Here is a 26,776-nt window from a genome sequence, read left to right as displayed (position 1 = left end):
CTCGCTTCTCCTCCGGGAGCGGCCTGCTCCTGCAGCTTCGGCGTGTGGCGCCCCTAAGCGGGCGGCGGGGGGACCTCCCCGGGCGGCGCCGGCGGCGGTTCGCAGTCGGAGAGGGCCCGCAGGCGGGCGGCCTCCCTCCGGATCGGCTCGGCGCCGTAGATGCCGCCGCCCACGCCCAGCACAAAGACCGCCACCAGGCGCACCAGCGGCTCCAACCCGCGCATGGCTCCTGCTGCTGCCGCTGCCGCCCTCCAGCTGCGGCGCACGCGCGGGGAACTGGCGCAGGCTGGACTTCCGCGCCTGCGCCCTCCCTTCGATGGCGGTCGCTATGGAGGCGGCGGCGGTGGTGGGGGCGCCTGCCGGGAGGCCTCGCAGGCGGAAGCCAGTGCGGCGGGCGGAGGGGCGGGAGCGGCGGGCGGAGGGGCGGGAGCACTGGCCTGCCCGGGGGCTCCTGGCGCTAAGCCTGGCGCTGCGGCTGGCCTGCTGTCTCTCGGTGCGGACCAGCTTCGTCCCGGACGAGTATTGGCAGTCGCTAGAGGTGGCGCACCGGGCGGCCTTCGGGTATCCTGGGGCGGCCGGGGATGAGGGGCGGCGGGAGGGCCCCTCTGCTCTGCCCGTCCCTCCAGCCGAGTCCTTAACGGCGCGCCAGATACGGGAGCCTGACCTGGGAGTGGGCCGAGGGCCTGCGCAGCCCCCTCTACCCGCTGCTCTTCGCCGGCCTCTTCAAGGCGCTGCAACTGCTGGCCAAGGACGAGGCGCCGCTGCTGGTGAGGGTCGCCCTGGGCGGGGCAAATGGGAATGGCTCCTTCAGGGGTGCTTTTTTTATTTTAACAAAAAAGAAGCCTGCTTTTCCCCGGAGGAGGAGGAAGAGGAGGAGGAAGACTGCCAGTTGCCTTTTGAAAAAGCACCCCTGAAATAACTCTGACCTGGGTGATAAAGTCTCCAGGGGTAAATGGGAATGCCGCCCCCCTTCCGCCATTCCTACCTTAAAAGCCCCTTCCTCAGGCATTGGCCAAAGTCTTGCTCTTTGGGAGTTTGCTTCCCCATCATGATACCCACTTCAGAGCCAAATTAGGTCAATGCCGCCCCACCCCCCTTTGACTGGTCATGTGTTGCCAAGGGAAGCTGCCCGCCATTTCAAAAGCTGTCTGAGGGAAGCATTAGAAATTGGCAAAACACACTGATGTGTGGTGGTGGTGGTGGTGGTGCGCAGTGGTTCTCTTGGCATCCTTAGATGTAAGCAGAGAACAGCTAAGTCAAACTCAGTCTAACAAAGCTGTTTGTCTTAAAAGAACAAGGCCAGTCTGAAAAATCCCAAATAGCGATACTGAAAAAAACTATGTCAATACAATCTTTGTGGTTTTAGTTTTCCTGCCTTAAATGTGGTTTTGGAGGCTTTCTGTTTCAATGTATATTTGCATTTTAGTGAAAGAAATCAAACAGGTTTCTGTTTGGAAAGAAGCAAAAATTACTTCCATGCTCTTATTGTGTCTCATCTTCTAACAGATTTGGCTCCCTAGGGTTTTCCAGGCAATTCTGGCAGCATTTGCAGATGTGAAGTTATATTCTTTGGCAAAGCAACTGGATAACTTTGAGACGGCCAAATGGGTGGTGAGTCTCAGCCTCTCCCCTCAGTCTGCTAGCCACCTAGTGGTGTGAGACCTGGCAGACTTTACTGTGGCTGGGCCCCTCCATCATACACCTACTTTCTTTGGCTTTGTTCCCAGTACTTTTGCCAGTTGTGTTCTTGGTTCACATGGTACTGCTGTACCAGGACCCTCACCAACACCATGGAAGCAGTTCTCACCATCTTTGCACTTTGCTACTATCCCATGGAAGGCACCAAAATGGAGAGCAGGTGAAAAACTTTGTATCATGGGATGGGGGCGTGTGTGTCAGACAAATTATTCTCAGGCAAAGTTTTCTTGTGCTTGGCTGGTTTCCTAACATGTTTTCTTCAGAATTGCTTTTCCCTAAGTTGTTTAAAGCCTTGAACTCAAGGACCCTGGATCTTTCTCTGTTTTCCTCCTGTCTTGTAAAATGCATGAATGCTACAGCTCCATGTACCTTTACATTTGAATAAACGCTACGACTGTCTTATGGTTGGGAGCCCATCTTGGTGGCTTTCCTGTAGCTGTTCTGAAGCTTCCCATCTGCTGCCTTTCCAGCCACTGCTACCTAGCCCTGGTTGCGCTGGCGTGCATCATCCGCCCGACAGCTGCCATTCCATGGGCTCCGCTGCTACTTTGGCACTTTGCAAAAGAGTCCAACAAGAGGCGCTTCCTCTGGGGTGCTTGCCTTCCAGTGGGGTAAGTAGGTCTTTACGGTATTTTGCCAAAATCACCGCAGTGAACAAATTGCCTTTTAAACAGTGCTCAACAACACAGAAATAAAAGGAAGCATTATTGGATTCCAGGAAATGCTGTGCTTGGCATGGATGGGAAAGAGCAGAGCAAACTGGAGTGGCGGACGGGTGCAGGAAACAATGCATGGGCCATCCAGGGCCTCATGAGGGGGAAGACCCTGGGTAGGAGAGAACCTGTCATTTTGCTGTGGAACTGTTGCTTTTCTTTTTTAACAGACTAATTGCTTTGGGAGGTTCGTTAGTAGTTGACAGGATCTTTTTTGGCAAGGTAAGCTGGTGTCATCAAATCCTCCAAGGATTGTTTAGCCTTGTCAGGGAAGGGCTGCTGGCCCCTCATTGTCTTTCTCTGGGTCTGCTCTTCCTACAACCTATAAGACAACTGAGATGGGCACTGGGCCACCAGCCTCACCTTACCTTCCTATGCATGTCCGATCTCTCCCCGCTTTTATCTGTCCCCATTTGCAAACGGGCAAGGCGTTGGGCTTGCAGGAGAAACCGGTGAAAGATGTGTTTTGAGGATCAGATCAATACAGGGTGGAGGTTGCAGACCCTCCCCTTCATGTGATTCCTAGCTCCTTTTTCCAACAGTGTAACTGTGTGCAGATGGTGGTGGTGTAGGTGTAGGATAATGGGTTGCATTAGGATGATGCCAAGCAAAACAAATCCTCCCCCAGGCTGGGCCTGAGACTGTGCAACGTGCCCTTACATTGAGCTCGATTGCTGGCATTTCTCTGCCTTTGTCCAACTTCCCAGCCCAACTTGGAGCACTGCCAGGCTGGCCATCTCCCAAGCAGCTCTAATCCAACCTGACCCTGCTTGCTTTTTTTGCTCTGGAAAAGGGAGAATAGGACTGATGTGGCTCTTGAATGTTCCCCCAAGGGGTGCAGGGGAAAATTGAAAAAAACATCCCGTCATGGGGCAACCTAACTATACCTTTTCTCATTCCTGCAGTGGGTTGTGGTTCCCCTCAACTTTCTGAAATTCAATGTTCTGCATGATCTGGCCACCTTCTATGGATCCCACTCCTGGCACTGGTATTTCACCCAGGGCTTGCCGGCGATCCTTGGTCCCCACCTGCCTTTCTTCCTCCATGGCTGTTTCAGTGCCCCGAGGAAGCATCGTATGTTCTTGGTTGTTGTGCTTTGGACCGTGACAGCCTACAGGTATCCCATGTTCCTGTTCTGAGATTCATGCCCTTGCTCTTGTTACTGCTCAGGATTAAGGCCCTTACTTCCTGCCCTGCCCAGCCGAGCTAGAGGTGGCTTAGTCAGCTTGCCTTTAATCAGCCAAGCAAAGGGGAGTCTCCTGGCACATAGGCTAGTCATGTTCTGGGCAGGATGGAGCCTTCCATGTTTTCTGAGGAAGAGAGAAGCTTGGACTTAATTATTCAGGTAGAAGTTGGGGGTTGTGGCATGTTCATGATGGCCTTGCCCTGTCCATTTCTTCCAGTGTTCTTCGTCACAAAGAATTCCGATTTATCTACTCCATCCTGCCCATCTGTATGGTCTTCTGTGGTAAGCACTTTGGCTTGATGGATATCGTCTTTTGTGGGGTCCCACTCTCCTTTTCCAAAGAGCGGCCAGCTATTGTACAATGCCAGTCCTGGTAAGTTCTTCTGTAAAAATGGCATATATCATGGCAGCTGTGGCCATCTGTTTAACAGCCAAAGCCACTTCCCCCTACTTCAGTTTTCTGTCATAAGGAGATTCTTTTATTTATTTTCTTGATATTTTGGTCCTTTAACAGGTGGTCCTTGACTTAGTCAAGTTTGCTTAGTGACTGTTCAAAGTCACAACAGGCACTGGAAAAAGTGACATGACCATTTTTCACACATATGACTGTTGCAGTATCCCCATGGTCATGTGATTTACATTCGGCTGCTTGACAACTGACAATTTATGGCGATTGCAGTATTCCGGGGTCAGGTGAACACCTTTTGCAACCTTCTGACAAGCCAAATCAATGGGGAAACCAGATTCACTTAACAACCGTGTTACTAATTTAACAACTGCAGTGATTCACTTAACAAATGTGGCAAGAAAAGTTGTAAAATGGGGCAAAACTCAACACATTTTTCACTTAGCAACATAAATTTTGGGCTCACTTGTGCTTGTAAGTTGAGGACTACCTGTAATTCACATCCTGAAGTGACAATAACTTCAGGCGTTTGCATTGTGTTTGGCCCTTATTCTTTCAGGCAATTATTTGCCATCTAAGAAATGAACACCCCCCCTGGTGTCCTTCCCCTGGTCCAGCACCATTCAGCAGATTGTATGGCATCTCCAGCCTGGCACTTTCTAACTAGCTCATTTCTGTAGGGCATTCTCTGGCTCAACTGAAGAGGTGGAGAAGGGCTGCCGTCTCCTTCTTGCTGAGCTCCAACCTGCTCCTTGCCCTCTACACTGGTTTGGTCCATCAGCGTGGCACTCTTGATGTGATGGTCTACCTCCGGGAGCTCTGCAACCCTTTGACCCAAGGACAGACATCCATTCTCCTGCTAATGCCCTGTCATTCAACTCCTTTATACAGGTATGGTTCTTGTCTAGCAGACAACCTGCCTCCTCCTACCCTGAAATGGCATTTCCCAAGGGCCAAGAGTGATAAAAGACCCCATCCCCTAGGACGCAGTCTGCCTTGCATTTGTACTTCAAGGCGGGTGAATCTCTGTTGCCTTGCAGAGACAGTCCCTTTGGACGTGAACACACAAGCTTCTCATCTCTGTCCCCATTCTTTTGATGCTTTTTTAGCACAAACTAAGGCAGGCTTGGTAGAGGAATATCAGTCCAGCAACCTGCCCTTTTCAACTGTGTTTTTTGCTCCTAGCCATATTCACTGCCCACTACAAATGAGATTTCTTCAGTGCCCTCCAGATTTGATGGGAAGAAGCAACTATCTGGATGAAGCTGACTTATTTTATTCTCACCCTCTCCCGTGGCTCAGCAAAGAGTTTCCTAATGCTATGCAACTACCCTCTCATTTGGTCTTCTTCAATATACTTGAGCAGGTAGGTAAGCCCGAGTCTCCTGATCAGCAGAACAGAGTTGGAAGGGACCTTGGAGGTCTTCTAGACTAGGGGTCCCCAACCTTCTGGACCTCAGGGACCACCAGGTTTATAATTTTAAATCCCGCGGACCACTGGTGGGGGGGAGGCTCAGCTGCCTTTAACCAGTGCACCATAACCAAGGCAATGCAGCAAAGCTAACAAATCTCAGTTCCCCCGCTTTGTGCTAAGTTTCTTTTAAAAATTTATACTAATTTCCATTTTAAATGCATAGGCATATTCATACCTGGGATTTATCCACCAATCCAATACAAAGAGAAGTCTTTAAAGCCCCTTGTTTCTAAATCTTTGTTTTTAAATCACACAGGCAAAAAAAAAAAAAAAAGGTTGGAAGAAAATGGAGGACTTGGGAAAGTAATGGTGGGGGTGGGGAAAATCAATGAGAAAATGGGAGATATCGGAAAGGAATGGCTGATGTAAATAATTTTTTAAAATCACAAAGGGGATTTGAGCAGCTAACATTGGAAAAGTGAACTTTGTTAAGTCCAGTACAAAAAGAGGAAGGGTCTTTTTCCCCCCCAGAAAGAGCTGCAGGGGAAGAACCAGGCGGGAGACAAGCCTTTGTGCGGAAAAGTCGAGCAAAGATACCCTACTACCAGGTTTCCTCCTCCTCCTGGAACCGCTGCTGCTCTTCTTCCTTTTCTTTCCGGCCATAGCCACCCAACCTCTGAAGATCCAGTATTTCAACCTCATCCAAAAGGCTGTCGGGGGGCAGAAGAATGGAAGGGGTGGCAAGGGCTTTGTGGGGTCCCCCTGATGGGGGATGGCTCAGCATGGAATACGGGGGATGGCGCTGGGCTCGACCTGCCTGCTGGAGGGGAGCTGCTGTGGGGGATTGATGAGGGGGCGCTTGGGGCTTGGAGTGCTTGGGCCTCGGAGCGGTAAACCGCATCCAGGAAGCACTACAGCAGAGAGAAGCAGCCAGAGTCAACCCTGGCTTTGCTGTCCATTGCAAACGCTAGATCTTGCAAACTCTCGCCTCTCGAGGAGCCCGGCCAAAGTTTCCTGTGCTGCTTCAGCGAGCGCTCCTCAAGAGATGAGAGTTTGCAGGGGGCCGATCTAGGGTCTGCAATGGACAGCAAAGCCAGGGTTGACCCCAGCTGCTTCTCTCTGCTAACAGGCAGCCAAGCTAACTGCCTGAAGGACCCCATCCTGTCCCTGGGAATCAAAGCTGAAGTGTGAGCAGCATGGGAAATTTCGGCTGGGCTTCTCGAGAGAAAGGCCGTGGTAGCTCAGGCTGTAAGAAGGCTGTAAGAAGCCTGTTATTAAAACACAGCAGCCTGCAATTACTGCAGGTTCAAGTCCGGCCCAAGGTTGACTCAGCCTTCCATCCTTTATAAGGTAGGTAAAATGAGGACCCAGATTGTTGGGGTGGCAATAAGTTGACTTTGTAAATATACAAAATAGAATGAGACTATTGCCTTATACACTGTAAGCCGCCCTGAGTCTTCGGAGAAGGGCGGGATATAAATGTAAATAAATAAAAAAAAAAGGCAAAGATTTCTCGGCGGACCACCAAACTCTTCTCACGGACCACCAATGACCACTGTTCAAGATCAACCCTCTGCTTAGGCAGGAAACCCTACACCACTTCAGACAAATGGTTATCCAACATCATAAAACTTTCAGTGTTGGAGCATTCACAACTTCTGGAGGCAAGTTGTTCCACTGGTTAATTGTTCTGTCAGGAAATTTCTTAGTTCCAGGTTGTTTCTCTCCTTAATTAGCTTCCATCTGTTGATTCTTGTCCTGCCCTCCGGGGCTTTGGAGAATAGCTTGACCCCCTCTTTGTGGGAGCCCTGAGATATTGGAATACTGCTATCATGTCTCCCCTAATCCTTCTTTTCATTAAAAATAGACATACCCAATTCCTGCAACCATTCTTCATGTTTTAGCCTCCAATCCCCTAATCATCTTTGTTGCTCTTCTCTGCAGTCTTTTTAGCATCTCCACATCTTTTTTACATCGTGGCAACCAAAACTGGATGCAGTATTCCAAGTGTGGTCTTACCAAGGCATAAAGTGGTATTAACACTTCACGTGATCTTGATTCTATCCCTCTGTTTATGCAGCCTAGAACTCTGTTGGCTTTTTTGACAGCTGCTGCACACTGCTGGCTCATATTTAAATGGTTGTCCACTAGGGCTTATTGCTAAAGAGAACTGGCTCTCTTACTTAGTGGTTCATCAGCAACATTCTAGATGTGCTCTGATTGATTGGGGAATACCATTTTCTTCTTAAAATCAGTGTTTGCCCATTTTTCATTGGTATGTAATTTGGGGAGAGAGGAGGCAATCTACGAGTCTTGTTGCAGCTTCCCAAGCAAGTTGTTTAATGCATGAACATTTTTCAAAGTAGATGCAATCTATGTAATCCTTAACTGTATTTTTAATTACAGGAAATATCATCGTTTCTGATTTCAAACAGATATGTTAAAGCTGCCACATTCTTTCACACCCATCTGCCTCAAGGACGAATTGGAAGCCACATTTATGTGTTCAAAAAATTTTGAAGATTGATGAAAGTAATTTAAGGGATGGGGGGAGAGAGCTGATGCAAGAGAAACAACAAAGCGGCAACTGAAGTATCTGAAGTGGGATAAGTAAGTGTGGCTCTGGAGAGGTGGAAGGTGTCAGCATGTTTGTTTTTGCAAAGGCGGCCTTATCCTTCTGCTAAGATTTCAGATCTGCTCAGACTATATGCAACTTGGCAAACCTCTATGAATAGACAGCTTGGAACCACCTTTTTATTATTTTTTTACGATGTACAGATGTGCAAGAAAATGTAAAAGCAAGATGATCAGAAAGAGGAACAAATCCCATCATAATCAGAGTAATTAAACAGCTATCAAGATGTGCTTTCGGAGCATGAGATGAAATCTGTACCATATCTTTTAGCAGAACCATTTACCAAGTGCAAATAAGCTTATTTTACAACTTGTCTAAAGCTACTGCTTACCCTGCGGATTTATTGTAATAGTAGAAAGCAGCCAAATTAATTAATGCTTCCCAAGACGACTGCAAGGCAGGAAGAAGGATGGAGACGAAGCCAGTGGATCTTTGGGCCCTGGTGAAAACTCTGAGGGGCCAATCATGGAGGGTTTTTGCTAGCCTGCAGGGCTCCCACACCCCTTCAGTACTTAGGGTCAAAAGGGAGCCGCCCCACTTCAATCTCCAGGTTTGCCGTGTGCCTCCCATTGCTGCGGCCCTGCTTTTGCCATCGGCTTTCTCTCTTAGAACGCTGCTGGTGCTTTGGAAGGTGTCTTTCATGCTGAGGGCTGTGGGAGAACATGAAAGAGGGGTGCTTACTGGGATGGTGTGCAGAAAGAAGGGGAAGCAAGGGGTGCCCTTGGAAGCCTCAGGTCCAGGTATTTAATTTGAAAAGAATGCTGTGGAAGTCCCTAGTCTTTTAATAATCCTGATACTGGTGTTTGATGGGGCAAAGAAATTGGCCGACAGACCAGCAGCCCTTGTAACTTGTGCCCTTAGCATGAGCAGGGATTGCCTTTTCACCTCTTGGCCAGAGAGCAGCCTTCCTTATAGAGGCATTGCTATGATCCCCACTCTCCCACCCCAGTGTGCAGCCCGCTCCTTCCCTCGCATTTTGCACTCACCTGGATCCACGTGAAGGTATCTGGTTATAATGATGAAAGTAGTACTGGTATATATACTTGTCCAGGCCTTCAAAGGCTCTGTCACTGGTTCTCTGGTATTCTTCCATGTCTTCGAGATAGTCTTTGACATCGTTGACAAAGTCTGAGAACAGCATCTGGTCATGAATAAAGACACCGTTGCGGAAGAAATTGCTGATGAAAATTTCCAGTTCTCGCCAATGATGAAAGTTCTTTACTTCTTGCTGTAAATATTTGTGCATTAATTGATTAAATTCATCAGCCCGAATAGGATCCAGCACTTTGTTGAAGAGGCTAATAAATTCTTGGTGGGCACAGTCAAAAATGCCAGAACAGCCTTTTAGGATAGTGTGATGCTTTGGGCTACCTGCAGGGCCCTTGGGACACTGTCTGGAAGCAGCGTCTGTGGATAATGGCGAGAGGGGCTGGGTGTCCTCTGCCCGAGGTCTCCTATGGCCAAAATGCCTTTGGCTTCCTGGAGCCCGGTGCTGGGCCGGCTTTGCAGGACCATCATGAGAACTGTCAGTCTGATGCATCATCCTCCCTTTTCTATTAGTCTCATGTCTTCTGTCGCCATACCTTTTCTTCTCTCTTCCATCAAAGATATTTTTCGTTGTGTCCTTAAAATGTCTAAAGGTGGACTTGACAGAATCAGAGAATTTTCTCAGGTTCTCTTTCACAGCTTCTTTGGCCTGCTTGATTTTTTCTTTATGGTGGCGTACAAATTCCTTGGTAGAATTCTTCATTGCATCAAATGTTTCTTTTACAGAACCAAAGAAGGTTGCTTTTGGCTTGGCTTTACTTGGGTTTCCTCCTTTCCCAGCTGGTTTCTGGCCTTTTTCTGCTCTCTCTTGCTTCTCTGCATGATCTTTAACTTCAACGTACAGCTTCTCCCACAAATCTGACCGCTGCTGTTCAAATCTGAGCTTCTTCTCCAGTTCAGTCAACATCTCTCGCAGGGTTTCTATCTCTTGGCTCTTGTGTGAACTGGCCTCTGCCACCAGCGGCACATGCTTAGCACTCAGCTTTTCCAAAGTTTCCCGAAGTGCTATTGTCACTTGACGCTCTTTATCAAGCTCCCTTCTCAGCATCTGAGCTTCAGCCAGCAGGGTCTCCTTTTGTTTCACAAAGCTCTGCATTCTGTGCTTTTCCTCCTCCAAATGTGCTTTGAGTTTTTGATTTTCGATCACAACCAGAGACTCTGGGCCAGGGCCTTTGCTTTCCAGGTGTCTTAGTTGTTCCCTCAGCTTCCTCAGCTCTTCCTGTAGCAATGCCAAGGCCTTTTCCTCTCTCTGTAAAGACTCTCTTAAATGCTGGTTTTCTGAAGCAAGGTGATGTTTCTGAGATTCAAAGGATTTCTTTTCCATTTGTGTTGCGAGCCAGCACTTTGCAAGGCCTTCCTTCAGAGACTGGGTGGAAAAAGAAATCACACAGGTTGCACAGAAGGAAAAAGAAACTGTGCTCCTAGCCAACAGGACAATTTAGCAGCAGCAGAATTATAAGAGCAGAAAGCCCTCTACAGAGATTGGGCATGAGATACAAAGAAGTTCAATTCTGCACTTTGTGTTTTGATGTGGGACAAGCCCCTCAGCTTTACCTTTGCCTTAGACTTAGCGACTGGTGGCTTTGCAGCTCAAAGCTTGAAGGACAACAAGTACGATGTGTTGCCTCAGCCCTAACACTAACCTTAACCCTAACCCTACTTGAAGTGACAAAGCTGCAAAACTTTGTAAGGGAGAGGGGCAAATGATCAGGGCTGAGAATAGCACTTAGACTTATATACTGCTTCATAGTGCTTTTACAGCCCTTTTGAAGCGGTTTACAATGTCAGCATATTGCCCCCAATAATTTGGGTCCTCATTTTACCGACCTTGGAAGGATGGAAGGCTGAGTCAACCTTGAGCCAGTGAACTGCCAAACTGCTGATGGCCCGTGATCACAACAGAAGTAGCCTGCAGTACTGCACTCTAACCACTGCGCCACTGCGGCTCAGATATTTTTGAACTGTGGGGAATGGAAACGTTCTGCTTACCCCACACGGTGTTTTACTTCCTTGTTGGCATTGCAAAAGATCCCCCTTCATACCATTCAGTTTGTCTTCATGAGTCTTCTCCACTAGTTCCTGTCGTTTTTGGATCTGAACTGTACCTTGAAACATAAAATTTTCTTTTTTATCTGACAAGAAAAATGGGAAGTTAGGCAGCTTATTAGAGAGGCATCTTATTTTCTTTCGTTTTATAAAGAACTATTACCTGGTACAGCAGATTGAAATGCTCAGCTTTAATAAAAATGAAAGGTTGATATTATTAAAGCAGCAGATTGTATAGGATGAGTACACAGATGCAATGGGACAGAAATCCAATTTTTTTACTACTGGTTCTGTGGGCGTGGCTTGGTGGGCGTAGTGTGGCTTGGTGAACATGGCAGAGGAAAGATATTGCAAAATCCCCATTCCCTCCCCCACTCCTGGGGGAAGGATATTGAAAAATGTTCATTCCTACCCCACTCTGGGGCCAGCCAGAGGAGGCATTTGCCAGTTCTCCGAGCTGTCAAAATTTCCGCTACCGGTTCTCTGAACTCAAAATTTCCACTACCGGTTCTTCAGAACCTGCTGGATTTCACCCCTGCAATGGGAGTATCCATCTCAAAGCCAGCATCACCTGCTTAACATCTATTTTGAAAAGAGTGAACTGGGTGGAGGGGGGCAGGCAAGCCTACACCAGCCCTCTTTGGAACAGTGGTTGCACCAAACTGCATCAACCTGCAGAAGAGTGGGTAATATCAGTGAATGACACCTGCCTCACAGCCACTTGATATTACAGGAGCTCATGCAACAATGCCTCAACAAACCGAAAAGACCTCATGTCAAAACAGCAGCAGCCACAGCCAAAGACACTCAGGAGAAGCAGCACTGAGGAAAAGTAGAGGGTGCAGAACCGACCTTAGGCCAGATAACCTGGTCCCAGGAGAAAGGGCAGATAAAGGTTATCTTGCCCACAGTAAAACCCAAAACAAGCAATCTGGCAAAGATGGCTAAAGTCAGTTTACAGCAGCCCACTTCAATCGTGTCTCATACCTTCAAATTTCCCTAAGGAAAAAAGCAGATGGATATCAGCATTATTCTGATGGTAAGTATGTTTTCTACCTCCAAACCAGAATCTGGGACCACCAGAAACCAATAAACACTATTGGTTGATCTAAGAATGGCTATGCAGCTTCATTCTAAGCCAATTCATTACAAAACCAGAATTCTGCCCATCATCTGGGTTCCCATCTAAAGAAAATTCTGGAGGATATTTGTGTTTCTCAGTTGGTTTGTTATATGTTAAATATATAACTAGGCATGGAGTGCCGAAGTGTGGTCCATGGCTGATTTACAAAAGGATTTTTCTGCAACACAAAATGCTCCTGTTGTGTAGAGTGCCTCTGGAGAAGGGCCTTTCCCATGAGCTCTGGGCTGGGACTGGAAGTGGACTTCTCCACTGCATCTAGCTATAAAACGAGTTCCTCATCTAATCTTTATTTTGTTTCTGGGGATGGGGCAAGCAGATAGAAATGCACGATTCCTCTGACGAGTCATCTTGTCACCTGATCAGTCACTCCAGAAATTGCCTACTTTTGCCAATGGATCTCCATGTTCTCCTCCCAAAAGGGATTATCCCATAAGAGGCAGTGCCTGGCTCGAGCCCACAACTCGGAGGTGGAAAGCTGGAGTTTGGTCTCTCTGTGTGCTAAGTACCTAGAACTTTCCTATTTAAACCTTTGCTCGCTTCTTTCCCAGTAGTTCTGATCTTGAATTTTATTTATTCCTTTATAACCCACCTTTCCTGGAGAACTTCAAGACAGTGCATGCCTTACGTTCTCCAATTTTGCCCCACGGAACCCACCATATGAGGCTCTGACCTCAGATTCCCCAGGTAGTAGCAGCCTTGCCTAGGCTGGCTGTGTGAAGCCGCTGACAGAGTTTCTTAGCATTTCCAAAGCCTCAGGCTCCTGTTTTGCCCCTTAAAATACTCGGCTGCACTCACCATAGAAATGTCCAAAGCCCATGCTGACCGCAATCACCAAAGCAAGGATAATGCATCGGTTCAGGCCGCTGCTCAGCAGGTGCTTAGCCTGCTTGACTTCCGGGTCGTTAGGTGGCAGTCCTTCCTCAGACTCTGAGCTGGAAAGAAGCCTCTTCTTTGCCCGCCGGCGCCTCAGGGCGGGGCTGGAGCCATGACTGGTTTCATCACTGCTAGATTCCTCTCCACTTGGCTGCAGTGGAAAAACTGAGCAGCAAATTCAAGCAGTGAACACCACCACTCTGGGATTCCCAAGCAGCAGCAGATCCATTCTCCCCCACCCCCCAGGCTCCATGCCCCTCTTCTGCCTACCAGCGCCTTCCCTTGGGCTCAGAGCATGCCGCAGAGGCATCTCTATGCTTGCTGGGGCCAGCTGTCAAGCAGACCTCTGAAACAGTGCCTGCTTTGCTTTGAGGGCTGTCTCCATGCAGGATTTCTGGGGCTGAATCCTTGGCGAGTCCCGTACTGGCCAGTCACATCACATTGAAGCCATTTTATAACCAAAACCTTGGCCTTCAACAGAAGGGGTAAGCTTTTGATTCCTTTGAATGCAGCTCATTTTCAAAAAGCTGCTCTTGTGCCAAATGCAGAGTAAATATAGTTCAGAAATCAACCAGTCTTTGGGTCCCATGAATTCCAGAGACCACTGCCAGCTGAGGGCATGGCAAGGCCAAACATTCCGATTGGGGCTAAACCAACAAGACCAAAGCTTATGCCAAGGCTTAATCTGGTCAGAGCAGCTTCACCCTCTTGCATGAGTGATCAGATGTGGGGAAACCCTCCTCTGAAAGCCCCTGAATCTGCATCCTGGTTCTGTTCTCTCTGCCTGTGGGCAAAAAGCCACCAAGGGTTCCCTTTTGTTAGGGGCTGGGAAGTGCATCTCTGTTTCCAGCCAAGAAAAGTGCACTTCATCTTTAAGGGACAGCAGGCTGGCATGAGAAACTTTATTATCTACAGTAGGTAAGTCATCATATTATGTAAAAGATTTCATTAAGCATATCACACTTGCAAAATTGCATGCATGGAAACATACAAGCACACGGTGAACAGCAAGTCAGAAACCAAAAGCATGAAGCTGACTAAACTTAAGACTTTGGAATGGTACAAGTGTCTCAGTCTTGCAACATGAAGGGGGGATGCATTTTCTTATACTGACCTGGGATTTCTGAATTGGGGTTTACGTTAGTCTTAATTTGCCCAACTGCTCTTACGCTTGTCTTTAAGGTAAGGCTGCTCAAAGAGCCCTGGCTTCTCTTCTGGGAGGCCTTCTCTTCCACCCCCCTCCCAAACATCTCCCCCAAGAATTTTCTTCTGGGAGAGTGGTAGGGAAATGCTTCAAAAGCATGACAACATGCCCAGTTCCGGCCATCATGCCAGCCAAGGAGGGGAGAGGCCAGATATCAGCTGCTTACCCCATCCGCTCACCCACTGCAGGACCACTGTCCAAAGCTGCTCCAACCAACCGTCTTTCATATACAAAATGAAGGGAAAGATTTTTAACTTCCAACCAAGAGGGTGCAGCAAAGGGCCAACCCCAAAGCAGCAGATTTATGATCTATGGAAGAACCATGCCTCCTTCGAGCCCTCCCGATTCAAACTCCAGACTCTTGCCATAGGGCCACAGCTCATGTGCCTTGACTGAGGCCTGGCTAAGAAAGAAGCAGCACCTGCTTGTTTGCAGGACCCCAGAGATGCCAGACTGTGACTCTCATCACTCCCCTCTGCCTCTGGTGGTTGCGTGCACAGAGCAGCATTCTTTGCTAGAGGTGCAAGGAGCACGGGACTGATTCTTCAGGACAAGGCCTCTCTATAGCCCATAACCAGATTAACACAGCTAAGAAACCCTAAAGGATACCTAGCCCTACTTAATCGGAGAGGAGAGTTTCTAATTTGTGGCATATCTTTCAGGGTGTTCAAGTGATTAAACAGAGAGCCTGATGAAGCCTATGTTCAACAATTACAAAATCAAAGAGAGAGAGGAGGGAGGTTTTTTTTTAAAAGAGTCCTAACAATGGGGAGCCAAAAACATGAGCTATTTTGAATGCTCAAAAGACAGGACGAGAACTAGTTTCCTATTCTTAGTCAAAACAATTCAAGGACATACTCAAAGTTGGGGAAAATGTTTGAGGACTGTTGCCTTCAGGACATTCTGTGTTTCCACAGAACGCTGCCTGCTTTTAAGAGACTGAAGAACTCTACATACCTGTTTCTGGCTGGCAAAAAGTATACTGGCTGCTGGAAGAGGAACCCATGTTGAAATTTTCTGATGCCTGACCTTCCTCCTCTCCCGAGGCAGCTTCTTCCTGGTTTCCAACTTCTTCCACCTTTGGCGCCTCCAGAGTCACAATGTCTGAATCATCACTTACTGCTCCCACACAGGAATTCTCATCCAGCAATTTTTCTTTCTCATCCTTGGATATAATGTTAAATCAGCATTTTATTATCAACTTGAAAAATTAAATTTATAACTTTTTGCAAGTGCCTTATCAGACTGTTAATTCAGTATTTACACACAGATGGCCTGTCTTCTATAGCCTGCTCACTGATGTACAACAGTCAGCTGGGAGAGAAAACTCTGAGCATAGGGCTTCCGAGGCCCAGCAAGCTGAAGACAGAACACCCATATCAGGATTGGGTAAGACCTGTTCTGAAGAGTGTGCACACTGTTTCCATAGGTGATAACTTCCCGATTGCCCTTATCTCCTATGGCCCCAGGACTGCAGCTTTCTCCTAGCTGGAAGCCTTCAGAAATGTTGACCACCATTTTGCAGGGAAATCCCAGCAGAGAATAAGGTCGATTATAGAATATGTTTTTTAATTCTTCGTTTTAATGGTATATTGTTATTGTTTTTAAATTGGCTGTACATCGCCCTGAGTCCTTCGGGAGAAGGGCGGTATAAAAATCTAATAAATAAATAAATAAAAATAAATAAATAAATAAGGTGAAATAAACACCCCTTAATTTAGGGCACATTCACAGGGACTCCTCTAGCAAGGTCAGAGCCTGCTGGCATCAGAACAGACAACACAGCAGGGATGGAAAGATCCCTGGGCCGCCTCTGTTGGCACAAGCTCTGTCAAAGAGGCCACCTTTTTGCTGACAGCTACAGATGTAAGAGGCTTTTTTCCCTAGACGTGGTCTTGAGCCCTTTGTTGAATCATGACTTACCCCAGGAACCAGCTTGCTGGGCTCCATGGGGGGCCTACTTGTAGCGCTCACTGGTGCCCCATCACCCTGGCCAAAGTCAGCTGCAGAAGGAAAGGATGAAGACATACAAGGTTGCCCACAAAGCTTCCCCATGACCCCTCTGCATGCACGTCTCTGCTCTTGTACACACTCATACTGCTCAGGCCAATCGAAGTGGACTTATTACAGCTTTCCCCTGGAGAACCTGGACTGGACAGCATCAGTTATACGGCATGGATGTCCACTGTACCCATTACACAGGAATCTGGCTATGGGAACCACAACATCTTGGGAATGATTTTACTACAAATGTGACTTTATCTCCAAGGCTGATACAGTTTCAGTCACAAACCAGTGACTGGAACTCTGGAAAACTGGCCTGCTTTGGTGCTCCTAATGCTCTCCACTGATATCCCACTAGCAACTACCAGCCTGTTTATGCCCCACACAGGGAAGATCATTACAGAGCTTATCCTCAAATGCCTAAGTCAAAACAAAGTTCCCCATTTCATCCCTGGCCACCAGAACCTCAGATCTCTTCTCCTTCCATGCAGCCAGACATCTCTCAGTTGGCTCAGCAATCCTCCTGTGCAATTCCCAGAAGCTCTTTGACCCAAATGAGAATGCTGCCAAGGCTCTATGTCCAGACTCACCTTGCAAACCGGCGGCCTGCTGCTGCTGGTCTTCTGCTTGCGTTGGAGACAGAAATTCCTCTGAGGCCAGTTCCTCATGGCCGCTTATGCTATCAGAGTCTGGTGCTGCTGCTTCAATGTCAGAGCCCTAAAAATTCAAACATGCTCACTGGAGATTGAGTTGAAAGTGCCAGAAAGAGTCCCCTGATATTCCACAACCAGCATGTCATTGGAACCTAAGAACAGGGATGGGTGCCTAGCAGTCCACAAGCAGGATGCATTCTTACCAGCTGAGTTGTTTGCTTCCCAAATAAATGTGGGAAGGTGGGAAGCCTCTGAGAAACAAAGCAAAAGACAGAAATATGTTCATGCCGCCCACTAAGCCTCCCAAACTGCCTGAGTAGCAGCAGCGCCTCCCAGGGCCTGGAAGTGGACTGCAGAAAAGGATAGAATGTGCAGGGAATGCCTGTTGCAGCTCTCATTGGGCTTCTTCAGCAAATGTGTTTTCACTTGTTATTCTGTCTTTCTGAGTAAATGTCTGACTTATACAAGGGGCCAGTATGTGTGTGTTATCCTCACACTTTTTGAAAATGAGGAGAGGAATTGCTCTAAGCCAACACAGTCATGCCACTTTCAAGCACCTTGAGACCCTGGGCTACAGGTGAACTTTTCACCACCAGGAATCTTGGAAATGAACTCCGAATGGCTTTCCGCTCTATCTGAAACCCAGAGAACACATCCGATGCCAGAACTCAAAGAACCTGTTCTTCCCCTCTTTTATTTTATACTAGGGAGTAAAATTAGCTTCCTACCACCCCTCCTCTTAAGGTCTGGCTTTCCTTGGTTCCTGAAACCAAGTCAAAACCTTGTTTTGTGTGGCAGACATCGAGGGGCATCCCAAGGGGTTCTCCCTTTCAGAAACTTTGGTGCAAGCAGCTCATACGTCCCAAAGAAGAGCTTCTCTTCAGAAGTGAGGTGCTTCTGCCAAAACAACCCCAAGATATCAGGGATGTTAAGTGGACTTTTAACTAAAGAAGGCCAAGAGCCGACATGATTTGTATCTTTAATGATGGGGTTGCTTCCAGGTCAGTTTTGCTGGAGATGGGGTGGGAGGGGAGGCTGAAAGGCAAAGGGCCCCGAATTTGACTGGCAAGTTCTTTGTGCTCACCTTCCCGCTCAACAGACCTCATGGAAGGGGGGAGGGGAGGGAGAGAGAGAAGGTGGGAAAAACTCCAGCTGTCTTTAAACCATTGAAGGTTTGAAAGTTGTTAGAAAAGGTCAACGCAGGCACAAGCTGTCCCGCCTCGCAGCCTTTGGCAGCAGCCCTTCTAGGGCACGGCCAACCTTTCCTGCCCGCCTGGCCCAAGCGCTCCCGCCCCTTCTCTGCCGGAGGCCCGTTCGCCGAGGCGCTCCTGCCCCCGAAGCCAAGCACGGAAAGGCAGCCTTGGCCCCGAAGTCTGCCCGGTACCTCGTGATTGATGACCGTCCAGCCACAAGACGAGTCGCTGTCGCTGGAAATTTCTGACATTTTGAAGAAGCTGCAAGGAAAATACCCTATTCAGCGGGCGGCCTTCTTTCTTTCTCGGCTAGAAACAGAACCCGGCCAGCCTTCCGACCGAGACTTTCGCCTTGTCCCCTTCGGCCGCCTCGGAGCCGAAACCGCCGCTGCGGGAGGGAACGCGGGCCAGGCCCTCCTCCGTTGCCCGCCCCCCAGGCGCCAAGCCGGCTTAGCTTCTGGGCTGGGGCACCTCTCTGGGGGTCAGCGGGCCCTGCACTCCCCCCCACAAGGCCGCGGGGGGGGGGGATGGTCCTCCGCCCCGCCTTTCCTCCCGGGCAGACCCTTCCGTGCGACGAGGGCGCAATCGGCGCTTGGCGGAGAAGACCGGCCAGGAGGTCGCGGGGCCCGAGGCTCTACGGGGCCGCGGCCGGCCTACCTGCTGGAGCGACCGGCGGCCTCCCCTGCTTCACCAGAACAACAACCGGGGACCGGAAAGACGACGCTGCTGCGCCTGCGCCTCCCGCGGGGCGTCCGCCGGGAAGCGTAGTCCGCCTCCGCCCGGCGCTGCGGCAGGCTGGCCGCTGCGGGACTACACGCCCCAGGGGGGAGCGCGGCCGAGGGCTGCCCCGCGCATCAACAAAGGGCGGGGCCGAGCCGTTGCCCGGACGACGGGGAGGGCGGCTCTCCGCAAAGACCTCTTCCTCTGCCGTTGCTGCCGGGCCGGATGGCCTCTGGGGGAGAGCGGCCGCGGAGCGTCGGCGGCGCCAACCCGGGCAACCCCGTCTTCACGTGCCTGGCGAACGCGCGGGCGCTGGTGACGGGCACGCGCCTGAGCGCGGCGGTCCCGCTGCTCTACAAGACCACGGCGAGCGACTACGGCGCCCTGAGGCCGACCTCGGCCACGGCACCCTGCCGTTTCTGCCCACTGGAGAGCGCCTTCACCGCCCGCCTGGCCGCCGCCGGGCCACCGCAGCACAACGGGATCAACGTGGGCGCCGACCACTCGCCGGTTTAGCCTCCCTCCCTCCCTCCCCGGCCCATCCGCCCGGCCCAGCAGGGAAGAACAGCGCTGGAGAGGCGAAGGGAGAAGCAGCAGCAGCGGCGGCTTTATTGGGCCCAGCAGGAGCCTCTTCCCCAGGAAAGCCCCGGAACGTCCTGAGAGTGATGCTCCAGCCCAAGAGAAGAACATCTGGTACCAAAAAATCATCTAAACTTGCCAGAAGAATTTTTCTATTGGTTGCCTTGAATTATGCGCCGAATCTTCTCCACATCCTGTTCTATATTCTTATCTGTAGGCTCGATCTTGAGAGCAGCCAAATAATCTTGAAGACCTAGAATAATTGTTAGCACCCATCATTTATCTTTGAAGCCACAAAGACACAAATGTCCTACAGATATGGTATATTTATGGTATATTTATGTAACAGCATTAACAGCCTTCCTCAAAATAGTTTTACACCCAGGTAAGCCTAGAGGATTAGGGTCCAGACACAACTCCTCAGACACCGAACACTGGGGCTTCCTGGCCTCTTAATATGGCAAGTGAGTAGAATATATGAAGTTTAGTAGAATACAAGTCATTTAATCTAAATACAAAATACCAACTCACAATTAGCATTTTATAAATAATTGCCAAATCACAAGCTAGATTCCCAAATTACATTTCACAAATAACAAGAATGTGAATGGGGCAAGCTATATTGATGATGATGTTGTTTTTTTAAAAAATAACTACTGTGATTAATTTCTTTTTTGGCATTCGACATATGGAACTTTTGTACATTTTTCTCTGGAACAGACACTAAACTAGAATACAACTGACAGGAAGAGCCTGTGAAAAGAGGAAGAAAGTAATGGCCACGTTATAAAAGACTGATGCAAGAAAGCAGCTGATTCTTAAGTTCTTAATGAAGTTTAGCAAGCAACAGATTCACACAGGACTAACCTTAGAAAAAGAAAGGATTTGGAGTTTGACAGAGGAACAGATGTTCTGAGCCTAGAAAATAAGTTTTCCCCCCTCCCAATTTCCCGTAAACTGAAATATTTTAGGTAAATAATATTTTTAGTACAGTAGCTCATTTCTACTAGTTTCAAGAAGCACTGCGATTAAACCTACATAATCCTTTTTGTAAGGAGAAAATGACAGCAATGTATTGGAAGAAAAATAAATAAAAGTAGAGGCATTTTACCTTTTAAAGACTCCCCCTCCTTACCTTCTGTATACAATTCCAGTTCACAGAATGCTGTTCCACGCCTCAGGTGAGCTTTTAATCTTGCCTTGGCATTATTGGAAACAGGAGGGGTGAGCAAATCCAAGGCCTGGCAAAATAAAATATACAGATGGAGTGTGAACTAACCCCAGTCTTTGATTGTAAGTGCATCACTTAGGTCCTTTCTATCAGTTCAAGAGCACAAATATATCCTCTAAAGGCAACCTGTAGTGGAAGCTTCATGAGTGGAATTTATCTTGGATAGGAACTATGCCTTTCCTGCCAGTGGGCTGATGTAACCAGGGAGACGGGATCCCTCAGATAACGTGGTGCCATGCTACAAAGGGCTATAAAGGTCAAATACCTGAGAGGAATCCTCAATTACTTTATGTAGATTTCTCAGCCGCAGGTGGCAAGCAGCTCGGTTCAAATATAAGATTGGTATCTTATTATTAATACGAATTGCCAAATTGTAAGCATTGACGGCAGCCAGATAGTTACCAGTTTCAAACATTCTGCTAAAAAAAAAAAAAAAAAGATCCATGTGAACAAAGGAATAGCTACTGCATTTCCAACAGGGCTTAAGACTTTGGCATCTTTACTAAAGAACTATAAACTGATTATATAAACCACCCACTTATTTAGTAAGAGCTGAAAATATTTACAGGGCTTTCTGACTCAGCAAATTATTTTTCTACTTATTGACAGTACATACACAAAATATACTGCTGACTCCATAAAGTTTACAAGAAACTGAAACAGAAGTCTTAAAACCAAATAATAACCTAATTATCTTCTCTTGGTATGCATATGACCAGCGATGGTATGTATATGAGCTGCGGTGGCGCAGTGGTTAGACTGCAGTACTGCAGGCTACTTCTGATGATCATAGGCTGCCAGCAGTTTGGCAGTTTGGGTTTCACTGGCTCAAGGTTGACTCAGCCTTCCATCCTTCTGAGGTCGGTAAAATGAGGATCCAGATTGTTGGGGGCAATATGCTGACATTGTAAATCGCTTCGAGAGTAAAAGCACTATGAAGCGGTATATGCTGTTGCTATATATGACACACCCCATTTCATTATAATTAATGAAAAGCCCAGTTCCACTATAATTGCCTTGAACATGCTGTTGCACAAGGGAGCACTCAGGAGCTGCCATTCTGGTTGCTTAAGGAAAAAGAATGAGGGAGAGAGAAAGCTGTATACTAACAAACACAAATATTGAAGCCCTCTTCTTCCCCAATTCTAAGCCAGGGGTCCCCAACCTCTGTGGACTGTGGACTGGCACCATTCAGTGTCATGTCAGAATCCGGTCCATGCAAACAAGTGAAGCCCCATCTGCAGGATGCAGGTGACACACGAAACCCCGCTCCTTCCAGTCTGCAGAGAAACCTCTCCATGGAACCGGTTCCTGGTGCCCAAAAGGTTGGGGGCCACTGCTCTAAACCATAGCAGGTTTTGAAGACCACCTTTGGGAAGCCCATTCCAAACTCACTTTCCCTTGTCTTTCAACCACTCTGGGTTCTTTTCCTCTTCTTTTAAATCCTCAATCTCAACAATATCTGCATTTATTATCCTGCGAGCCTCTGCTTGTTTACATAGCCACTGCAAATAAAAGATACACACACATCAGCTAGATGCTCCTAGGTAAACTATCAGATAAGCATGGCTTCAAAACAAGCTCTTCCTGCCTAGGATTCTACTCTGAGAGGCTCAAAAGATTCCATTCAACTAGTAAAACTCGTTGCTGTTGACATCCTGCTCTTGCAGAGGCTGCCTCTTCTCCTGGGATCTCTGTTAACAGAAAAAGAATCCCTGAAGAGAAATGGCAACATTTCTCTACAGTTGGTATATGTTGTATTTTCCCTAGTTTATGTCAAAATTTGCAGTTGCAATATTTATTTTTTGTGATGTATAGCATAGTGAAGCACTGCTTACATAGACATCATAAAATCTCTCTAACTGGCGTCCCTTAAACATTTTCCCTTCAAATATAGCTTGTTATGTGCCATTTTCATTTTCTAGCATTTTATTATTTTGCCTCCAAGACTATATTGCTATTAAGGCGATGCCAGTCCTTCTACATAGGCCTAATCAGGAGATATATTCTATATGTTTACAGAAGAAAAATGCTTCTGTAACTGTTCCTATATGGTGTCTCCAAGGCTCTGTGGCTCTCTACAGGTAATCCAGTGGGGTTGAAAATGCATTCCTGATACTACTGGTACCTCTTTTTTGCCAGAGTATTTAATAAAACCATCCCTTTTCTTGGGGCTATGGCTTCAAGCCATGCCTCATGAAATATTGCAGAGCATTTATTCCAGATCTGCAGGGAAAAGGAGAATATCAGCTGGGAAAATTTTACTCTTCACAAGCCATTACAATTCCTCACTGTTTTATGAGGCATGGCCCAAGACAAGTTGCTGGTGCCTTTCCCACCCAAGGGCATTGGATATTTTTTCAGCCTTGGTGTTGAAAAGTAGTGGAAGAAGCAAGCACCATCTGTTTTCCAATTACATGCTGCAACATTCTGCCTGCCAGCCCTCCATGGCACAAAGCAGGTAAGCCCCCTACCTCTTCCTCCTCTGGGATTCGTGATTCTCTGAGGGCTGTTGGAAAGACACGAGGCGTAAAATGTATCACAATGCTACCAGGATGACGTGGAGAAGGAATTGAATCTTCCTTTATCTTTTCTGAAAACATATTTCCATAATTTCCACCTGTAATAGTCAAACACAAAAGCTGTTTAATGCTATATTCCTGTTAATAGTAGTAATAAGGGAGAAAAAGAAGTCTAGCCACAGATATGTTTCTTGTTTCTGATATTTATAAGACAGATATATGTAGATACAAATGCAAGAAGTTTTGAATGAAACAAAATACTAACTATAATATCCCTATGAAGCATTCTTGGAACGTACTACAAGAGTTATGTCCTGTGTAGATGGGGGGGGGGGGCACAAAAAAGAATACGGGACTGTAAACTTGTATCATGCCAGCTTTTTGAGGCAGATTCCAAATATCTGAATGGAATTCTATTTCATTGATAAGAGGCCACAGAAACGGAATCTTGAAAGCCCCCCCTCCCCACTCTCCGTCTTAGCACTTGTTGTGTCTGCGCCCCCCGAGCCGGGGCCCCTGCCAGAAAGTGACTCGGAAAGTAAGGGGGAAGGGCCATCAGGACTTACCTCTGGAGCACCGGCTTCCCTGGCTCAGCTCCAGGAGCCAGAGGCAGGCCAGGTGGAGATAATGAGGCCTCCATCCCCTGACTCTTCCCCCCCAGGCCACGCCTCCAGACCCGGCTGATGGCAATCAGGCCTGGCTGGACCCTAGGTTTCGTAGGCAAGAGAGGCGGGAACAACAGAAGCAAGGGTGGGGCAGGCCTAGGAAGTGCTGAGTCATGGAGCCACACCCCACAGGATATAAAAGCAGCAAGGGCTGCTATACCCTTTCGTTGCAAGCAAATCAACTGCTTAACTAGAGCTGAAGTACTGTTTGTTCCTGGTTGACTCATCAGCATCAAGCGAGATAACAGAGACACTTGGCAGACGCTCGCTGGTTTGCTGCCAGAAGCTGATAGTTGCCGGCTAATTAAGTCATTGCTCAGACTGAGGTAAGGGGGACAGAACAACACTATAGTGAACTGGGAGGAGACAGACTGACTCTGCCACATTTTTGCTATTGCTGGGACTTAAAGCATGCTTTTGTATATGTTGCCATCACGGCCTCGGTCTGGTTTCCCCAAGGTGATATCACTGCAGAATTTGAAGCAGAGTTCAGAGGCTGAATGCCCGCAAGCACCTTTGTCTCTAACTGTAATCCTTTCCTTGGGCTAACAAAAGAAGGCACTACAGGAATTGATCAGCATTGTTTGAAAAATACTTTTGAATAGTATTTGTGCATCTTTGAAAGGGTTATGGTTTTAGTTCACATTATATGTTGTGAATCTGTACAATGAAATTCAACATGGGAGGCTTTTAATTTTTTAAAAAATATTTTAAATAAACACAAACAGCCACAGCAAAGCAAAAAGACTGCAGTGTCCCAAGAAAGAAAATGCAATGTTCGTATAATAACACAATGAGAATGTTAATACCTTTAGTTAATGCTCTTGATGTGGCCACTCCCTTTCCAGCAAAAGATTCCAAGTTCTGGCATTCTTTTATTTCTCCAAGGACTTCTGTATTTCTATCTGGCAGTTGCAACTTAGTACATACTTTCTTTTGCATCTCATTCTGCCTCCTCCACGCCTCAATCTCCTCAGTGCCTTTTTTCCGTTCTTGTTCTTTTAGCTCCTCTATTCTTTTTCTTTCTGCTTCTTCTAGCTGTTTGAATTATAGGACATTCATTCTGAAATTATTTTTCTGTTAAGGGGCAAGCTTCCTCATTAATGACTTATTAGGCAGGTAATTAAGAGTCCCACTTTCAGAGACACTGTTTTCAGAAGGCCACAGGGAAGTTAAATATAAGGCAGAATCTAGAAGTAGAGGAGCAACCTGCCCCATAAACCTCAAAGGCACTTGCATCTCTTCTCTACAGTATCATCTGAGCATAATGAGGATTTGCAGAAATGCATCTGATTTCCAGGTCAGCAAATGGTAGTTACTGAACAGCTAGATTTAATTATAATTCTTCATCCACATACTGATAGTATAATACCTCATTTCCAGAAGCATTTCAGTATTAGCCTTTTCTTGATTGATTTTAATAGACTTATGAGTTGCTCCAATCACAAATGATTCTGAGCTGCATGTACAGTATACATAGACATTGTTAGCACTTAAGAGTGAAGTAGGTGGAGACTGGATGTTCACCAGACTTGATAACCCATCCAATGGGCGCTAGGAAAAGCAAAAGTTGAAAAGTTGAATGAAAAGGAGGTGAGAGAGAAGGAAGAAAAGCACAGAGGACGCATGCCGAGTAGAAAGAAGCTTCAAGGCTGAGGACTATGAGCAGATATGGGGAAACAAGTGTAATGGGACAACGGAAATTAGAATTCAACTTTTGCAGAAAGGATAGAGGACCAGTTGGCCCAAACTCAAGAAGAGTTACAATAAGAAAAGGAACAAAAGGTGTACCAGGGAATGAAGCTGCCATGGCTTGAGAAAGAAAAATAAAGAATCAGCTATGGGGGTTCATATGTGAAAATACACGGCCAACAAGATGTAGAGCTTAGATACAACAGATGGTAAAGCCTTGGACAAAGATTATCTCGGCCTGTAATTAAGACACCCTTATTTGAGGAATGGTACTTCTGAAGAGGCGACTCCATGGCCCATAAAATAGAAAGGCCAAGACATGTGTTGGAATTGGAGGGAAGAGGAGAGAAGAGGGAGGAGGAAAGAGAGAGGCCACCAAGAGGTTTGACTTGTGATGGGTCAGAATCCTAAGGCTGGAAGGCAAACGAAGCGGACTTGGACAGCAAGCATTGGCCTTGAAGGAGGACCGTTTACCTTGATGGCGGCATCCAGAGCAAGTCTGCCGCGTTCCCGTTTCTCTGCACACTTCGCCGCTGCTTTCGCTCGGGCCTCCTCTTGAGTTTGGCGGACAGCCTCCTCGCGAATTTCCCGCATCTTTGCTTCGTTCCCTGAAAAAGCCATTCCGGCTGGGGAAGGTTCGGGGCAGGAGACTGGGATGCAGGGGAGGGTTTGGGCGGGACCCCCCCCCCCCGCAGCGGACCCCCCCCCCCGACCCTCACCGTCCTCCGCCCGCAGGGACGCCCACGGGGTCGCCTCCTTCTTGAGCAGGGTGAAGACGACGCAGCCATCCCGGATCTCGGCGCGGCTGCGCTCGGCGTCGATGGGGGCGAAGAGCGCGGCTTCGAAGAGCAGCGGCGGCGCGTTCACCTGCGGGAGGCGGGCAGCGGCTGGTTACCTGGCGTCCGCCGGGCCTTCCGCGCCGCGCCCCCCGGGCCGCCCCTCGCACGCACCTTGAGGTACCGCTCCGTGCAGAAGAGGCCGTGGCGGCTGAGGCGGCCGGCCCGCAGCGGCACAGTCAGCCGCACGGCGTCCGCAGTCTGCTCCCAACTGAAATCGCGCACCCAGACGGGCATGGCGCCGTTGCCAGGGCGCCAGGGGTGCCGGAAGCCCGCTCCTCCCGCCGGAAGCCGCCGCAGCCGCGTGCGCCTGCT

The 26,776-nt window shown here is 48.0% G+C and overlaps 4 protein-coding genes across 12 annotated transcripts; 2 read left to right on the top strand and 2 right to left on the bottom strand.

Annotated features, from left to right (window-relative positions):
* The first annotated feature begins 92 nt into the window (after positions 1 to 92).
* Positions 93 to 8,283, top strand: PIGB (phosphatidylinositol glycan anchor biosynthesis class B). 2 transcript variants are annotated; one of them, XM_058156259.1, is made up of 11 exons: positions 93 to 561; positions 650 to 767; positions 1,507 to 1,611; positions 1,728 to 1,858; positions 2,169 to 2,309; positions 2,582 to 2,633; positions 3,317 to 3,528; positions 3,815 to 3,879; positions 4,684 to 4,894; positions 5,189 to 5,369; positions 7,824 to 8,283. In XM_058156259.1, exons 1-11 carry the CDS (start codon positions 317 to 319, stop codon positions 7,935 to 7,937), a joined length of 1,575 nt encoding a protein of 524 aa, XP_058012242.1. In that variant the 5' UTR covers positions 93 to 316; the 3' UTR covers positions 7,938 to 8,283. The 2 variants fall into 2 exon arrangements, 1 of the variants encoding a protein (XP_058012242.1); XR_009152012.1 differs by lacking the exon at positions 7,824 to 8,283 and having other exon boundaries at positions 3,815 to 3,970; positions 5,189 to 5,326.
* On the bottom strand, positions 8,142 to 19,768 carry CCPG1 (cell cycle progression 1). Of its 6 annotated transcripts, none has more exons than XM_058156253.1 (10): positions 19,655 to 19,768; positions 18,408 to 18,477; positions 16,961 to 17,087; positions 16,290 to 16,369; positions 15,324 to 15,531; positions 14,533 to 14,586; positions 13,085 to 13,327; positions 11,089 to 11,231; positions 9,039 to 10,465; positions 8,142 to 8,702 (listed from the first exon to the last, which is right to left on the bottom strand). In XM_058156253.1, the coding sequence occupies exons 2-10, from the start codon at positions 18,465 to 18,467 to the stop codon at positions 8,558 to 8,560; spliced, it is 2,487 nt and encodes an 828-aa protein (XP_058012236.1). In that variant the 5' UTR covers positions 18,468 to 18,477; positions 19,655 to 19,768; the 3' UTR covers positions 8,142 to 8,557. The 6 variants fall into 6 exon arrangements, with proteins under 6 accessions (XP_058012236.1, XP_058012235.1, XP_058012237.1 ...); XM_058156252.1 differs by lacking the exon at positions 19,655 to 19,768 and adding an exon at positions 18,874 to 18,936; XM_058156254.1 differs by lacking the exon at positions 19,655 to 19,768 and adding an exon at positions 18,874 to 18,936 and having other exon boundaries at positions 11,089 to 11,204.
* On the top strand, positions 19,148 to 19,640 carry PIERCE2 (piercer of microtubule wall 2). The gene has a single exon (XM_058156265.1). The coding sequence runs from the start codon at positions 19,162 to 19,164 to the stop codon at positions 19,450 to 19,452; it is 291 nt and encodes a 96-aa protein (XP_058012248.1). The 5' UTR covers positions 19,148 to 19,161; the 3' UTR covers positions 19,453 to 19,640.
* Positions 19,522 to 26,776, bottom strand: DNAAF4 (dynein axonemal assembly factor 4). Of its 3 annotated transcripts, none has more exons than XM_058156261.1 (9): positions 26,576 to 26,762; positions 26,345 to 26,492; positions 26,100 to 26,233; positions 24,743 to 24,971; positions 23,221 to 23,366; positions 22,142 to 22,251; positions 21,012 to 21,162; positions 20,651 to 20,756; positions 19,522 to 19,768 (listed from the first exon to the last, which is right to left on the bottom strand). In XM_058156261.1, exons 1-9 carry the CDS (start codon positions 26,696 to 26,698, stop codon positions 19,668 to 19,670), a joined length of 1,248 nt encoding a protein of 415 aa, XP_058012244.1. In that variant the 5' UTR covers positions 26,699 to 26,762; the 3' UTR covers positions 19,522 to 19,667. The 3 variants fall into 3 exon arrangements, with proteins under 3 accessions (XP_058012244.1, XP_058012243.1, XP_058012245.1); XM_058156260.1 differs by having other exon boundaries at positions 21,012 to 21,165; positions 26,576 to 26,758; XM_058156262.1 differs by lacking the exons at positions 24,743 to 24,971; positions 26,100 to 26,233 and having other exon boundaries at positions 21,012 to 21,165; positions 26,576 to 26,776.

The sequence above is a fragment of the Ahaetulla prasina genome, chromosome 13, assembly GCF_028640845.1.
Source record: "Ahaetulla prasina isolate Xishuangbanna chromosome 13, ASM2864084v1, whole genome shotgun sequence".
In the NCBI taxonomy this organism is placed as follows: Eukaryota; Metazoa; Chordata; class Lepidosauria; order Squamata; family Colubridae; genus Ahaetulla; species Ahaetulla prasina.
Note: the sequence above shows the minus strand (reverse complement) of the source record. Positions and strands in the feature narration are given on the sequence as shown.

Excerpts from the sequence above, each read along its gene's own strand:
- CCPG1 (XM_058156253.1), bottom strand. The coding sequence starts at position 18,467 with ATGTCAGAAATTTCCAGCGACAGCGACTCGTCTTGTGGCTGGACGGTC. Across the intron at positions 17,088-18,407 it reads GGACGGTCATCAATCACGAG|GGCTCTGACATTGAAGCAGC; the intron begins GTACCGGGCAGA and ends TTGAATTTTTAG. Across the intron at positions 16,370-16,960 it reads GCAGGCCGCCGGTTTGCAAG|CTGACTTTGGCCAGGGTGAT; the intron begins GTGAGTCTGGAC and ends TTCCTTCTGCAG.
- DNAAF4 (XM_058156260.1), bottom strand. The coding sequence starts at position 26,698 with ATGCCCGTCTGGGTGCGCGATTTCAGTTGGGAGCAGACTGCGGACGCC. Across the intron at positions 23,367-24,742 it reads ATCAAGAGCATTAACTAAAG|GTGGAAATTATGGAAATATG; the intron begins GTATTAACATTC and ends TGACTATTACAG. Across the intron at positions 20,757-21,011 it reads TAATTGAGGATTCCTCTCAG|GCCTTGGATTTGCTCACCCC; the intron begins GTATTTGACCTT and ends TTATTTTGCCAG.
- PIERCE2 (XM_058156265.1), top strand. The coding sequence starts at position 19,162 with ATGGCCTCTGGGGGAGAGCGGCCGCGGAGCGTCGGCGGCGCCAACCCG.
- PIGB (XM_058156259.1), top strand. The coding sequence starts at position 317 with ATGGCGGTCGCTATGGAGGCGGCGGCGGTGGTGGGGGCGCCTGCCGGG. Across the intron at positions 768-1,506 it reads AGGACGAGGCGCCGCTGCTG|ATTTGGCTCCCTAGGGTTTT; the intron begins GTGAGGGTCGCC and ends ATCTTCTAACAG. Across the intron at positions 1,859-2,168 it reads GGCACCAAAATGGAGAGCAG|CCACTGCTACCTAGCCCTGG; the intron begins GTGAAAAACTTT and ends CTGCCTTTCCAG.